General features: G+C 51.3%; 5 protein-coding genes across 5 annotated transcripts; 3 read left to right on the top strand and 2 right to left on the bottom strand.

Annotated features, from left to right (window-relative positions):
* Nucleotides 1-1,545: 1,545 nt before the first annotated feature.
* On the top strand, nt 1,546-3,016 carry ALTATR162_LOCUS9790 (uncharacterized protein; the record flags this gene model as incomplete). Its single annotated transcript, XM_043317426.1, has 5 exons — nt 1,546-1,728; nt 1,847-1,883; nt 1,935-2,002; nt 2,048-2,289; nt 2,401-3,016. The coding sequence occupies 5 exons, from the start codon at nt 1,546-1,548 to the stop codon at nt 3,014-3,016; spliced, it is 1,146 nt and encodes a 381-aa protein (XP_043173361.1).
* Nucleotides 3,017-3,797: 781 nt separating this feature from the next.
* ALTATR162_LOCUS9789 (uncharacterized protein) lies at nt 3,798-5,711 on the top strand (the record flags this gene model as incomplete). The annotated part of the gene is made up of 4 exons (XM_043317425.1): nt 3,798-3,973; nt 4,047-4,368; nt 4,417-4,644; nt 4,698-5,711. The coding sequence occupies 4 exons, from the start codon at nt 3,798-3,800 to the stop codon at nt 5,709-5,711; spliced, it is 1,740 nt and encodes a 579-aa protein (XP_043173360.1).
* Nucleotides 5,712-7,972: 2,261 nt separating this feature from the next.
* ALTATR162_LOCUS9788 (uncharacterized protein) lies at nt 7,973-9,258 on the bottom strand (the record flags this gene model as incomplete). Its single annotated transcript, XM_043317424.1, has 3 exons — nt 7,973-8,748; nt 8,803-9,128; nt 9,176-9,258. The coding sequence occupies 3 exons, from the start codon at nt 9,256-9,258 to the stop codon at nt 7,973-7,975; spliced, it is 1,185 nt and encodes a 394-aa protein (XP_043173359.1).
* A 1,023-nt stretch (nt 9,259-10,281) lies between these two features.
* Nucleotides 10,282-11,109, top strand: ALTATR162_LOCUS9787 (uncharacterized protein; the record flags this gene model as incomplete). Its single annotated transcript, XM_043317423.1, has 2 exons — nt 10,282-10,385; nt 10,440-11,109. The coding sequence occupies 2 exons, from the start codon at nt 10,282-10,284 to the stop codon at nt 11,107-11,109; spliced, it is 774 nt and encodes a 257-aa protein (XP_043173358.1).
* Nucleotides 11,110-12,752: 1,643 nt separating this feature from the next.
* Nucleotides 12,753-14,649, bottom strand: ALTATR162_LOCUS9786 (uncharacterized protein; the record flags this gene model as incomplete). Its single annotated transcript, XM_043317422.1, has 5 exons — nt 12,753-13,262; nt 13,820-14,135; nt 14,223-14,449; nt 14,503-14,537; nt 14,586-14,649. The coding sequence occupies 5 exons, from the start codon at nt 14,647-14,649 to the stop codon at nt 12,753-12,755; spliced, it is 1,152 nt and encodes a 383-aa protein (XP_043173357.1).
* Between the last annotated feature and the right edge of the window lie 202 nt (nt 14,650-14,851).

Genomic DNA, 14,851 nt, shown 5'->3' with positions numbered 1-14,851 from the left:
GCTCTAAATAGTCACCTTTTTAGGCAATCCGCTAACTTCTTTAAGTTGAGTCGTTAAACCTGATCAAACTCAAACCGACGGGCGACGTTCTATCAAACCGACTCAAACCGACCGACGAAGCCTACCTATTCAATTAAACCGACCGACCAAAGCCTCCGGTTTGAGTCGGTCGGTTTATTGACCACACTGTGCTGGAATGCTGCTTGACCATATGGTAGTTATTTTCCATGCTAGGTGTGATAGCGGAGCCTTGTCGGTTGCTGTCGGGCAGGCTGAGGCCTTTCGTATTCTTAGCGGTATATCGGCCAAGTGACGTTGAAGGAGAATCCAGAACGAGGTGATGCTGATGCTGAGGACGGAGGAACGGACTTAGTAGGCGGGGATCGAGGCGGTGAAGTCGTATATCCGCCTCACTCGACACAGGGACGCAAGGAAAGACAGCACCGTGCTACTCTAAGTCAAAAGGGAAAGAGATCCTGCTGACAGACAAGGTTAGGGTTCTTGGGGCGGTGTCGGACTAGAGCTGCCGTCTTAGACGCACCTCGCCGATAAAGCAAGAAAGGCTACAAAGGTGACGCTGGCGTTGCGCAGGCGGAAGGGATTGGCCCTGACGACGGTTAGAGGAGCTGACGAGGAGCGCGCAGTAGCGGATTATGCGTCGCTGATCATCAAGGGCTTCCGCATGGTCGCGCGATCAATCGCGGGATGTGGAGGCCCGGATTCGCGTTCGGGGTACCGGTATCGATCCACAAGCCCGGGCCATCGCACCATTGGATGCGGCCATCATCCACGACCAACAACCTGAACAGGTGATATCTATGTAAATGAATCTGTGCGCAACGCATGAACGGGAATTGCCATCTTCACAAATACAACGCCTCAAAGGCAGTGGCAGGCTCCGGGCAGGCAGACCCCCACCTTACCGAACTGCTAGCCATCAGCGAGTCAGTTATATCCGTAGTGGACTCTTTTACCCGGGCCAATACAACTGTCTCTCTCAAGATCAACTCTAGGTTCACGCAGCCAAGTCACGTCTAAAATTGCTGTTCATGGCTGACACCGTAAAGTGTAAAACAAAATCGACCCTGGCTGTGTCATCTTGAGACCAAAACCAAGGAGTACTATGGCAAGAACCTGCAATATCAATTTAACCGGCCACGTGTGGCTTGATGCGTGTTCCTCGCAGGAGCAAGCCATGTGAACTTTATTTCCGAATGGTAATGTGATAACTATCTTTCTAATTGGCTCCTCCTATTCCCTCCTCGCCTAGTCACGCTGTAGTGACCTCGTCAGGCGTGCTTGTCTTCATTTTGTTCGTATATGCGCCTGGAATCATTGCCGCGGGAGAACCTTATGGTTCCCAAACTTTCACCACAGACTATGCCTGCCAGATTATGCCGTCAAACGGCTACTACTCCACAATCCGTTGAGTTGATGTCACCTGAAACTTATAATAAGGGTCCCGCTCCTTGACCTGTATGCTACCAACTTCAGACACTATACAGTGTATTGCGTCCGTGATTCATCTTGCAGCATCATTTTGTCATGGATCAACTTCCGCCTGCGCAACTGGCCAAGCTGGCCCAAGAGAATCAAGGTCCTGCAACCAAAGCTATTGTCATCGCCTTCACGACCATTTCGTTCATCTGCGTCTGCCTTCGCTTCTTTACACGTATTACGTTCCAACACAATGTTGGATGGGAGGATTATTCTATTGCGCTATCGATGGTAAGTCATACATTGCACCAAGAATCTTAGATTATGCTTGGCGAGGGCTTCTGCAACACAAGCCCTTTTTAATTGGAGGTCCTTCTATCTTGAGATGCTTGATCTGACGTCCCTCTAGTGCTTTTCGATCGCCATGGCTGTGTGCCAAGTATACCGTAAGTCCACAACCGCATACCTTTGATTCGTTGATTGCTAACTCGTATCAGAGGTCCAATGGGGGAGTGGAAAGCATATGATGTTCCTCGACTTAGTCGCCGCGGTCAATATCCTGAAGGTAAGTAATATCTCAGACGCCAAGTAGCATAGCTCACCAGTCTAGTATCTCTACTTCAGCATTTTAGCTTACTGCATCAGCTTGACTTTGACTAAGATCTCTATTCTGCTTCAATACCGCCGCATTTTCACATTGCGCGAAATGCAGATTCCGATCTATGTCGTTTTCGGTATCTGCGTCGCATATGGCATTGAATCAGTCACTACTGGTATCTTTTCTTGCATTCCTGTGGATGCATTCTGGGAAGTGACGAAAAAACCAACTGCCAGGTGTCTGAACGAGAATGCGTGAGTTTGCACCCATATACACCAAGTACCTTCGTGGAAACCTGCATCTGAAGGTGCCTTGACTCCATTCTTCGTCAAATAGGACATGAGAACATCGTTAACGTCTTCCAGGTTATATTACGCCAATGCCAGCTTGAACATCGTGACCGATTTGCTCGTTGCTGTCTTACCCGTGAAGGCCATTTGGGATTTGCAGATACCAAAGATGCAGAAGATCGCGGTAACGATCATCCTGACCCTCGGTTGGTTCGTCTGTATTGTCTCAATCCTTCGCCTGCACGCCTTGGTTGTTCTGGCTCAACATCCAGAGGATACGACCTGGTACAGCACCGCCACCGCATATTGGTCCACCATCGAAGTCAATCTCGCAATAGTTTGTGCTTCTACTCCTGCTCTCAAGCTGCTCGTCGTTAAAGTCATTCCAGCCTTCTCTACACGAAATGGCAGTTGGGGATATGGTCCCAATTCCGGTACGAAACAGAACAAGAGTGGAAAGTTTGTGGAACTCAGCAACAAAATCCCCCCCTCGACTGCGATGGAAGACTTCGAGTTGGGCGACACTCCACCGATCACCGCCTTGCCTGCAGTGAGCTATGGCCCTGGCAGAAAGGCCATCTATGTCCAACATGATTTCGAGCGACATTTTAAGGGAAATGGGAGGGATAGCGAGAGTGAGAGTGAGAGGCACCTTGTATCTATATCTTGTAATGTTATGGTACGACACTAATTACGACTTCCACTAATTGATGCAACTTTCTTCACTTCCTGGTTGGTATCTTCGTACTATGGAGTTTGTACCTCTAAAAACCGAGACTCACAAATATTCTCAGGACCTCGAGCAAAAGCCACCACCGGTTATTTCGTAGGGTTTGTCGACAAGAATTTCGGTCTAGAGCGAAGCGATATCAGTAGCGCGAATCGTGCAGCTCGCCACACTTACCCCATGCTGCATGGAGGAGCCCCTGCAGCGGGTAAAGTTTCGATAGCTTATCCTTACTATCCCCCTGGCCTGGCATTAGCGAGCAGGCAAAACACATCTGCTGTCCTCCCCTACCGTAAAGCTACCCTGTGTTCGGTCTTGAGCTATTTGTATGAGTCCACTCAACGCTCGTGACCGACAGCTACCACTGGGACAACTACCAACAAGGTGAGCTATTCTGTCTTAACGCACACCATCGATTCTGTTACTACTTTTTGGAGGTTGAGAATAGATCACTTCGTCTTTACCTAATGTTGTCGATTCATGCTATTGCGGCACAATAAAATTACTCATGGCTTACGCTCTCCTTTTGCAGGGAAGTCAAAGACCCTTACTATGGAATCGGACCTTCACACGGCACGGCACGATCGAGTGGCGTGGCCCGCACAGGTGGATACGCTGCAATATTGATGCATCTCGTTTTGCCGCATAATGGCAATAACCCCGATCTTGGGTCCGGACGCCATGAACCGGCTGTACATATATCTTGCAGGTAATCTAAGACGCTCTTGAGCCTTTGTAGAACAAAATGGGCGCGCTTTTTAAGACTTTCGCGACCTGCGCTTTCATCCTGAGTGGTGCGACAGCGGCGCCGACGAATGATGCGAGTTTCATCACACGATCCCTCGGCTTGACCGTAGATCTCGGTTATGCCTCTTACAAAGGCTACCAAAACTCTGCAACAAGCCTCCGTATCTGGAAGGGGTATGATGACTTCCCGCTTGGGAGCTCCACCACTTCTCCCTCAATTCGGTCTCTGACACACGATCATCTTTAGGATCCGATATGCAGCGCCTCCGACTGGTAGCCTTCGCTGGAAAGCGCCCCAGGGACCAGCAAAGGTGGATACCATCTATAATGCGACGACCTTCGCTCCAGCATGTCCTCAGGCGTATCCTGCAGTACCTAACGCGCCCTTCATCCCCGGAAACGAGGATTGCTTATTTCTGAATGTATATGCGCCGTCAGACGCGAAGACTCTTCCTGTACTTGTGTGGATACACGGTGGCGGTTATGGGTTCGGAGATGGGATGCAGGATATGAGCGAGATCATTGCAGCCAACAGGAATGGGTTCGTTGCTGTTACGATTCAGTATAGAGTAAGCTGGGTACTGGTGATGTGAGGTCGTTTAGCTAACATGTCGCAGCTGGGTGCATTTGGATTCCTCTCGTCGAGCGAGGTCAAGTCAAAGGGCGTCGTCAATGCTGGTATTTTGGACATGGCCTTCGCACTTGGGTGGGTGCAGAAGTACATCACAAAGTTTGGAGGCGATCCCGCGAAAGTCACGGTCTCGGGCGAGTCTGCTGGTGCTGGAGGCGTGCTCCTTCTTGGTATTGCGAAGAACGGTAGTCTTGGAACTTCCCTGTTCCAGAATGTGAGTGTGCGCGACGCCATTTGGTAGACAAGTTCTTCTAACTGAAGAGAAAGAGTATCGCAGCATCGCCATATCTCCCGGCTCAATATGACTATAACGCCACATTTCCGACGCAACGGTACCAGGACTTTGCCTCACAGGCCGGATGTGCAGGTTCCTCCGACGTGGTCGCCTGCCTGAGGAACAAGGACTCGACGACCCTACAGCAGGCAAATGTTGCTGTCACGTCAGCGAGTGTCTACGGCACCTGGGCATTTCTCCCTGTCACCGATTTCACCGCTATTACGTCTCGTCCCAGTATTGCGCTCCAGCAGAAGCGTGTCAATGGCAAGAACATCCTTGTCGGCAACAACGCGAACGAAGGAGCTTTGTTCGTGCCACCCATTATTGCCACGCTCGACGATCTTAAAGCATGGCTGCGCCAGGAATTCCCGACCTTTACAACAGACGATATCCAACATGTGCTCGATGCATACCCAAGCACCGACGGGCCTGTCAATCCTTCAGATCTCGAATTTGCAACTAACGGTCTTGGCCCCGCGACGGCGGTTAACGTCAGCCAGATCGCAACCGGCCAACAGCAACGTGCCAACAACATACTTGCTGAAGCAACATTCATCTGTCCCTCATACTGGCTCAACAACGCCTACTCTGGCTCCTCACGCACCTCGTACCACTACCAATACAGTGTGCCGTTCGCGAGTCATACTGATGACATACCGGGTTACTTCGGCCCCGCTACGGCCAACCAATCGCCCTCTTTCGCTCTTGCTTTCCGCCAAATCTGGGGCAACTTCATCAAGACTGGAAACCCCTCCGTGCCCGCAGACCCCGTCCTTAAGAACTTCCCCACCTGGCAAGAGGGCCAGGTTGCCAAGATGGTCAGCTTGAATACCACAGGTGGAACGCCGTATGAGGTGACCACGCAGTTTGGAGCTACTGTGACCCAGTTTAGCGACCCCGGGTTGCAGAATGATTTTGATGCTGTGAATGCGTATACATGGGAGGGTGGAAGGGGAAGGAGATGTGAGTTTTGGAGTAGCGTGGCAGGAAGGGTGTCGATTTGAGGACAGTGATGAATTTTCATGGCGGAATGATGTGTACTGTGCGTGATGGCTGTCCGAGCCACCCGAACACAAAAACCACCACTACAAATGAGGCTGTAGAGCCTCACCAAATAGCTATTATCCCGATCTTTTTTGGATTAGTGATCTAGACGTCGTATTGGATATATTTGTCTACTTATATTTGGCTGTTAACTTGATTGGTCGGCCGCGACGCGATCGCGGAGGTGGGAGGCCTGACTTTTGATCAGGTGGCTCATCACGGCCACCACGATCGCCAGCAACTCTCTTTTTTAGAGCTGGCTTCGTGGAGGCTTTGAGGCTGCTCCTCTTACACTTTTGAGAAGTTTTGAGAGCTTGTTGGAGTCATTGTTGAGTCTTTTGAGCTGCTTATCAGGCGGCTTGATCGGCAGCCTCATCAGCCTTCTGCTGAGCGCGCACTATACGAGCCTCTGCACGAGCCTTACGCCTTGCTTCAATCTCATTTGCCTTAATTACCTTTGCCTCTTTACGCAGCTTGATTGCCTCAGCTTTTTGGAGTTGTAGCTGTTGATCGTCGTGATCCCTTTGATGCTGGCGATCGCGAGCTTCCTGTGAGGAGTATTTGGGCAGGCACTGAGATATTGGTATAGGCTTGTATTGAGACGAATCCTTGAGGAGCTATCAAGACTCCTAGAGGGATGATATATACCTACGTCACGTGATCGTGGCTGGTGAGGGCCGACGGTGGCTGGAACCTGTGGTATTGGAACATCGTGACAGTTAGTGACTGTGGTGAGAACGCGCTGCTCCTCCACCGGCTGCGCATCTAGCTGCGCTTCCACCTCGCTGGCCGGCTCCTCTGGCTGATGGCTTGCTTGTGTGCGAGCGCGCTTAGGTGACGACGCCTGCGCAGACGGTGCTGGTCGCTTCTCGCGCCCAGCCAGGGGAGAGGCAGGCGGCTTCTAAGATTTATACTTCAATAGACGAACCTTCATCCTATTTGTGGGCCAATCAGAAGCGACCTCGCTTCCACTATGCCTGCTTCTCCTCGCCTCACCAAAACTCACCACTGCCCTTCGTTGATGATCACATCCCGATCTTGAGGAACGCGAGCACGCAAAGATATGATGCATAATAGGCCCGAAAACACGTTAGACTACGGCGCCTCAGTCGCGTCTTTTCGTGTAGCACCTCAGCCTCCTCACTTCTCCTTAGCTTATCTGCTATCAACCTCACGCCGTTATCCCATATATCTTCTGATACTTATCATTGGTAAAGACAATAGATTTTTTTGTCTTTTATCCACGATATCAAGTGCTTGTGTGCAAGCCGTGTGCCTGCGCTATTCCACCCCTGCATCTTGCCAAACACATCAAGAAACAGCACGCGCGTGAGGCTTGTCACGACGCCGGCCTTGAATTTAGCAATTCCAGACCACAAAAGCAAGCCACCGCGCTTGCCAGGCGCCTCCAGGAAAAGTTTGACATACTTAATCCCAGGACCTGTAAAATTCCGCTGCCGTCGCCCACGGACCCGGCCCTTCCAGACCTAAAGCTCTATCGTGGCTACGAATGCAGTCGCTGCCCGTATATCCTGTTGTCGCAGGCCAAGCGCTGTCGGGAACATGAACCTTATAACTAATAACGCCGTGCGATGACCTCCATATAAGCTGAGCTATGATGCTAGAACAATACAAGATATACACACTTCATAATTTCTCGTACTTGCAACACCGCACCCAACCGTGCGACAATAATCGATGCACCAAGCAATGATGTTTCTTTGACGAGGAATAAATATGCAGGATACCTAGTGTCTCGTGAGTTCCGAAGCAGTTGGATTCCAGATCACGTGACATGCATAACCAAACACTGGTGTGACAACCTCCTCATACAATGGTGCGACGGCACACCAGTTGACTATATATATATAGAGCCTGAGGCATAGATAGAACATCATCACACTTGCTCTCACTTCAGGGTTTCATCTGAAGCCATTGTAGATTAGTACTCGTGGTTTACCGTTGGGCCCATGTTTGGATTGCGATGTGATGCATTCAGTCCAATAGCTTCGAGAGCGGACCTGATTCCAGCGCGAGATGTGCGCATCATGAGCCGCCCAGCAAGGACGAGTGGTCAAGATGAGAGATGGATCCAACGATAGGGTTTAGTGCTTGATATTGCTACTTGTAGATCATGAGAATATCGAATACCATAAACCATCCGTCAAAAACTCGATGCCATTCCAATCCATTCTCATCTGTAATTTCTCTCCTTCCACTTTCAAAGAGGCAGAGACATCGCCCTCCGCCCTTGTTCCAACTTGCTCTGCTTGTCCTTCGCACCAGCAAGGCATTTACGCCTACACCACCCCTTATCCACCATGTTCAACCTATCCCAAGCCTTGGCCACTACCTCGTCAGCGTGTGCCTTCACCTCCACTTCTGCCTCATCTTTCTTCTCTACTAGACGCTCTTTGAACTCCACCAACTTCTCATTACAATCGTCATTGAAGACGGCGATGTGGTCCTCTTTGAGCGTGGCGAAATCAAGCCTGGTGTCATCAAGGTGTTCCTCGAACTCAACGCTAGCAGAGTTATGAAGTTCAGAGACTTGCTCGGAGGCTTGATCGAGGGCATCAGTCAAGAATCTTTGAAGGTGGGTCTTGGTAGCGGTGCTTATAACAGTTCTGATTACTGCCGCAGGCGTGGGTTTATGGCTCGGGGTTCGACGGTGCTGCGTGAGCGCATTAGCGCCCTGGCTGGAACGTGGTGTTGGCGACAAAGATGGCGACGGTGAGGGGTCAGTAAGCATTCCCGGAAGAAGGTCTTGCAGAATGCTGGGAAGTTGTTCGCGCAGCAAATCCGGGAGCACTTTCTGGACGGCGGATGTGACGACGTCTAGGAAAACGTCCACTTGCACGGTGGCGGTGGACGAAGGTTTGAACTTTGAGCTAAGTGACGATACGGAAGTGGCGCGTTCTGTTGGCGAGGGCACGCATGTAGGATCTTGGAGGAGGCGCTTCGGTACAGGAGAGTCGGGTGTCAAGCTAGTGCGAGCTAGGGAATATGCGTTAGCAATATGTCGGTGCTGTGTCCGACTAGAAGACTTACCATTTCTCGAGCGCTTGCTCGACACATGCGCATATGAAGGCGGGGCGTCATGTACAGCGTCTTCGATAGGAGGAGCCCCAGCTACTGCGTCCTCGATGGAAGGTACAGCTTCAGACCTCAGGTCTCCAATGGGAAGATAAGCTCCAGACTTGGCATCCTGGATAGAGTTGAGAATTGACCAGTCTGCCTGCTGATATAAATGGGTGAACTGCGGGATGACCGGAACCCCAGTGAGTTGCCGGGAACCCTCGACAGCGCTCCGAAGCCTGGCGAGGTTGTACTTCCCAAGCCAATTAGTGTCGAACAAAATGCGTACTTCTGTCGCCCTGGCCAGTGTTAAGAGCTCGTGGAAACCAGTGTGAAGGCCGGACACCTCATTGCCAAAACTGTGAGGGCACCATACAGAACAGGGTGCTTTGAGCGCCAGCGACAGCGTTCGGAGCCGGGGTTGCCCATGCCGTGCGATGATGTGTAACGATCCATCCGGGAGAGAAATATCAACATCCCCAAGCGAGGTCTTGCCGGGTATAAGATTGTCACCTTCATAGCAAAGTGTAAAGAGTTGCTTGTCGTCAAAGCCATGGATTGAAATAGAGTGTCCGAGTGACACCACAAACTGCGCGTCCGAATGCAGGATCTTGAGAGAACACGGCCACAGTACAGATACATCGTTTACAGAATACGCCAATGCGGGGACACCTTCCTTGCGAACGAGGCTAAGTACCATTGTTCATTAGTTCTCTCTACAGCAGATGTTTACTTAACATTACATACCCCTTTGCAACGAAGCAGGCGAGATGCAGCGGCAAAGGAAACCCACCCACCCGGGCTTTCGCGTCGGGCGCAAAGAGCAGCCCTGACTCTGTCGCAGCAACCGGCCAAATCGTGGACCGCTAAGCCCGCCTCCTTCACACTGCCTGTGCCTTGCTTGAGTATCGCCCCGAAGATGCGCGAATCGAAAACGCGTAGACCGCGAATCCAACCCGCCGTGTCAAAGGCCTTGCAGTAAGGATGGCGTACTGGGGCAAGGCGCCAGGCAGGCAGTGAGGGCGGTTCAGCGGTTGACGGTTGACGGTTGACGGTTGACGGCGATCGCGTGCGCGTACGAGGGGATAGAGTTCGGATGATAGATAGAGATACGGACGGAAACCGAAGTGGAGGAGATAGAGATGAATAAATAAGGATGGAGATGGAGAGGGGAAAGGAGGAGCTTAGTGTTCAGCGCCGGGTGGCGAGGCCGGTCTTCAAGCCCCGGTTCTCGAGGCCCGGGCGCTTGGCATTGCGCTACGCCTAGTATATGATGCTTCGCGAATTGGTGCATATTTTGAACAACACGGGTATAGCACGATTTAACACTGTGGATCGCAATGAGATTTGTCCTACCCTTCAGCGAACGCTCGTGTTCCAGTCCAATCATCGCCCAAAAGGGTATCGCGTTAGGTTTCCGCGACGGAATCGGACCTGGTATGAGGGCTTATCATGACCCCCGATCACCCCAGCAAGCAACGCTACTCCTCACAAACGACTTATACAAAACTCGCCAAGAACCTGTTACTGCATCGCGCTGTTGCCTCCGCTTCTACGTCTTTGCATACGTGATACTTTATCTCCCGAGACATCAGGCGCTGGTCTGCAAGGAGCACGCTACAGGCTGATGCCATCATCGGATATCTGTCCACTTCGCAGGCCTTCGAGCTCACACTGCAGACCGCCTTCACGCCCGACGAAGAAATTGCGCTTGCTGACTTTGCGCTCAACCCCATTCTCGTCTTCCCTTTTCTAAGTTCCCAATGGAAGCCCGCTACCGACGAATCGCACATGATTGCCCACTACCAGAGCGCCCGCGATGGCGCTGCGATCGTCCGCTACCTCGACGAGTTCTACCGCATCGCCCACGGCCTGCCCGCGACAGCGCTCGAATGCGCGCACGTCTCTTTTACCTGCGATATCCAGGCGCTCAACATCTGGCTGCACTGGTGCGAGCTGGGCGCTGCTGGTGCTGCAACATACTACATGCAGAGCATCTTCGACTGCACCTTGCGTAATGAGAAGCACCTTCTCGAAGCGCGGGCACTGCTGTGGAACCACATCGAGTGTGCGCTAGACAGCCGGCTGCGCTCGCTGAAAGATGCATTTCCTTCTTTCTGCACCGAGTTTCTCAAGCGGAAGTTCAAGACCACCAAGGCCGTCGGCTTCTCCGTGCTTCCATTCAATCAGATTCCATCGCCCTCGTCGAATCGCAATGAGTTCGAACCAATCAAACGGTCCAACAAGCGGCTGCGGACGGACGAGAATGTTGAGGGTTGAAGTTGACAAATGCGGCACCATTGTGTTTTCATTCACTTTGCATCGCTGACTTACAACGCTAAAGATTCTCATTAGACGGAATGCGAAAATCCTGCGCTCAGCAACAAGAACAAAGTGCCGTTAAGCAAGGCGCCACATAAGAATAGCCTGGAGGGCATGTGTGTCAATCAGTCGGCTCAGCAGATGGACGGCTTCGACCAACACCCACGCTCTGCTCGCCCTACAGAACTACGCACTCGTTCAGATTAGTACCTGTCAGGGACGAGTTGATGGGACACGACTGTACCGTGAACGTCGACGACGATTCTCCTGGATGACTTTCGCATTACTCTATCATTACTCTCTTAAAGTAGAACGAGCCTGTGCCTTAAGTCGAAACGAAGGAGTGCAACTTTTCGTGCGACGACAGGGTGGGATTCGTCGGTGCAGCAATCGTGCCTTTACTGTTCACAAGATGACTGCAGGTTGATCATCTCCCGGCTTCGTTCGCCTGTGAGTCATTGGATCAAATCTCGATTGGTGCCTGTCACTGGTCACGATCATGTACCATGGTCACGAACAAGAAAGAGGGTGGAACTCGAAATTTGTGGCCACGAAAGTGACGAAGGGGCAAGTCTTTTTGTTTAATGAATTTGAACAATACAATCTCTACTGCACAGCGTTGAACGGAGCAACAAGCTATGGTAGATCGATCTTGTGACTCTGGACTTACTAGCAACTGCCATCGAAGCGCACCAGGGTCGAAAAAAGACTATCATGGCAGAACAGACTCGGCCTTTGATTTGCTTGGACATAGCAACCGACCATCGGCTGCTCCCACTACCCCAGCCGCTTCGTACAGCCAACGATTACGCGTTCGATGGCTACAAAAGAGAGCAGATTTAATGCCATTGCGTTAGTTTGCCTTGAATCAGAAGTGGAAGCAAGACGTGCATGGCTTCTTTATAGGTTCCACACGCGTGGCAGGAACCCTAATACACCCGGGATTTATTCGTCCACGTCGCGGCCATAACAATCTAAAGCTGCAATAATGTAAATGAAAGGTGATCGTCGTTGAGGATAGGGGGGTTGATGTGCATTGCAGGGATGTATAGCAATACAACGAAACGGGACACATCCACAATGTCAAATCGCGCTATGTTCGTGTCATTTGTAATAAAAGCTAAATCGCAAAACATCATATACTAAGTCGATGAAGCATGCTCAATAGGTAAACTCGCGATAGCGTGAATTAGGAAAACGGCATCCAAAGCTTGTGTGTAAGGGGCAGACTTGCCAACAATCAAGCCGATCAAGCCGGTCTAGCCCAATATAGTAATTCACTAGCCGTTGTAGGTTAGGAAGTTACTACATTAGGCTAAACCGGCTTGATTGGCTTGGCAAGTCTGGTAAGGGGCTGCGCAAAGGTTGCCGATGCCTGATAACAGGATTATATTCGATAGAGAGTCAAGTTATCTAGGAGTGAGTCTGGATTTGTATCTACCCCGCTATGATCGAGAAGCTTCGAGGGGCTTCGAAGGTCCCTACTCTCTCAGACGAAGTACCGAAGGTTTCACCAAGGAGCAACACTACAACGAGGCTTCTAGCCTATTACAGTCTTCAGGAATTGCTGCGGTAATGTCTTCCCTGGAAACTTTGATGGCCTAATCTCCTCCCGACATTTTGCGTGAATTACTCTTCCGAACCTCGATGTAACTTAGCTGTATGAAGTCGGTGCCGCTACGTACGATGCGCACGCCGTTGACAAGAATGTCACTGCAGAAGTGGTCGTGGCCCGCCAGGATTAGGTCGATCAAGCCGACGCATTCTTGTGCCAACTTGATGTCGTTGGGCTCCCGCTGGTGTGTGAGCGCAATGATTATGTCCGCGCCCTGGGCTTTTAGTGCGGGCACCAGTGCTTCCGCTGTCGCCGAGGCGGAGCGGAAGATGAGATCAGGCGGGAGCACATTGACGGTAGAAAGCCACTCCTGCTCGACAAGCCCGATTAGTCCGATTTTGACACCGTTGATGTTGACCAAGGCTGTCTTTTTGGATCTACCTAGGGGCACGTCTTTCCCCAATGCGGGATCAAGCACGTTTGCGCACAACCAAGGGAAGTTGCTCTTCTCGGCTAGCTTTTGAAAGTGCGGGACACCAAAGTCTAGCTCGTGATTCTGTGGACATGTTAGCTCTGTGAACTGACTCTAGTGAACATTGAGATGCAAGATGTAAGCCTAGGACCACATCACATGTACATACACAGAACAATACACTCATACATGGGACCCAATCCTAGTGCCACCCCATGCTTACAATATCTGTTGGTGGTGGGGAACGGGATGGATTGTCTCGCTGATCTTGAGGTATCTTCGCGTGTGCCTGCCCACTGCCTCGCCTGGAGTTGCCCTTTTAACTTCGACCCACGCCAAAGCGTCACGAACCCTCGCAACGATCGCCTAGGTAATGGATGTTCATGCTTTGACATATCTGATATTGATGTCACTCGCAGGCTAATCTGACATCACTTTTTTCCCTCTCCGCTGACTCGTCTCATTCGCTTCCCACCCGTAGTATCCGCCTTCTATCCACGAATACTATCCACCATCTGAGGACTCACACTACTCTACAAAACAATCGACCCATTGTTGCTAGATATGAGTCCAATCTGCCCCGGTTGAACCGTTCCATTCTCCACAGCCGCAGCATGTCCTCGAGCCACCATTCCATAAACCGGCAAGTACTTGTCCAAGTACGGGAGCAACTCCTTAGCACCAGGGGTGTTGCGCCAGTCCCTTATTAGATCACACACAATGGAGAAGAGCGAGACGAGCTGCACACCCGCCTGCTGCATGCGTGCGTTTGCTGTGTCGCGCACAAGCTCCGTGTAAGTACCGCTGGCTTCGACGTTGGCGAAAACGGAGTAGCCCTCTGCGCGGAGGGAGAGGGCGAGGAAAGTGGTGCAGACGTCTGTGGTGATGCCGCCGACGATGATTTGGGTCTTGTTTGCGGCGCGGATAGCGGCCTTGAAGTCCTTGTTGTCCCAGGCGCTGGGTGTGTGTTAGCTGATTGCGCAGTGACGGACACTTGAAGTAGGTGGGTAGGAGGAAGAGCTGACGACGATAAAGATGACTTACTTGACCTCGCCCTGACGCCTGATGAGAGGCGCGTCGGGGTACATCTCCAACATTTCCTTGGGCAAAGGACCGTTGGGACCTTGGTCGGCAGACGTGCTCAGAATGACGGGGATGTCGAAGACCTTGCCAATCTCTGCGTGGGCCATGATGTTTTGCTTGTAGAGGGTTGGGTCCCAGTCTCTAGCGAGTTGGAAAAGGCCGACTTGCAAGTCGAGAATCAGGAGAAGCTACATAGGACGTTAGATGAGAAGATCGGTTAGAGTGTGGGATGATGACATACTGCGTCGTCTTTGTCGATACGCTCCCATGGTACAGCTGAAGTATGTTAGTCTCTGGAAGACATGTTTGACTGAACAATCGTACCATCACCGCGAACGGTGTTGAGAAGCGTGAGAGCCGCAAGGGCGATAGTAGAACAGAACTTCATCTTGAAGGTTGGCGATGAAATCGAATAGTCAGCCTGTGCTACTGAAGTCGGAGAAGTATTGGATGGCGATGCGATGGTCTATTACTGAGAGGCAGGCCTGAGGTCTCTTTATACCTCTACAAAGTCCTATCCCCATCCGCCTCTTAACTCATATGCCCTGCTCAAAGCCCGGTCGATGAATCCACGGCTCCATGCCCATGTC

Source organism: Alternaria atra (genome assembly GCF_907166805.1).
Source record: "Alternaria atra isolate CS162 genome assembly, contig: 31, whole genome shotgun sequence".
NCBI classification, from domain to species: Eukaryota; Fungi; Ascomycota; class Dothideomycetes; order Pleosporales; family Pleosporaceae; genus Alternaria; species Alternaria atra.
Note: the sequence above shows the minus strand (reverse complement) of the source record. Positions and strands in the feature narration are given on the sequence as shown.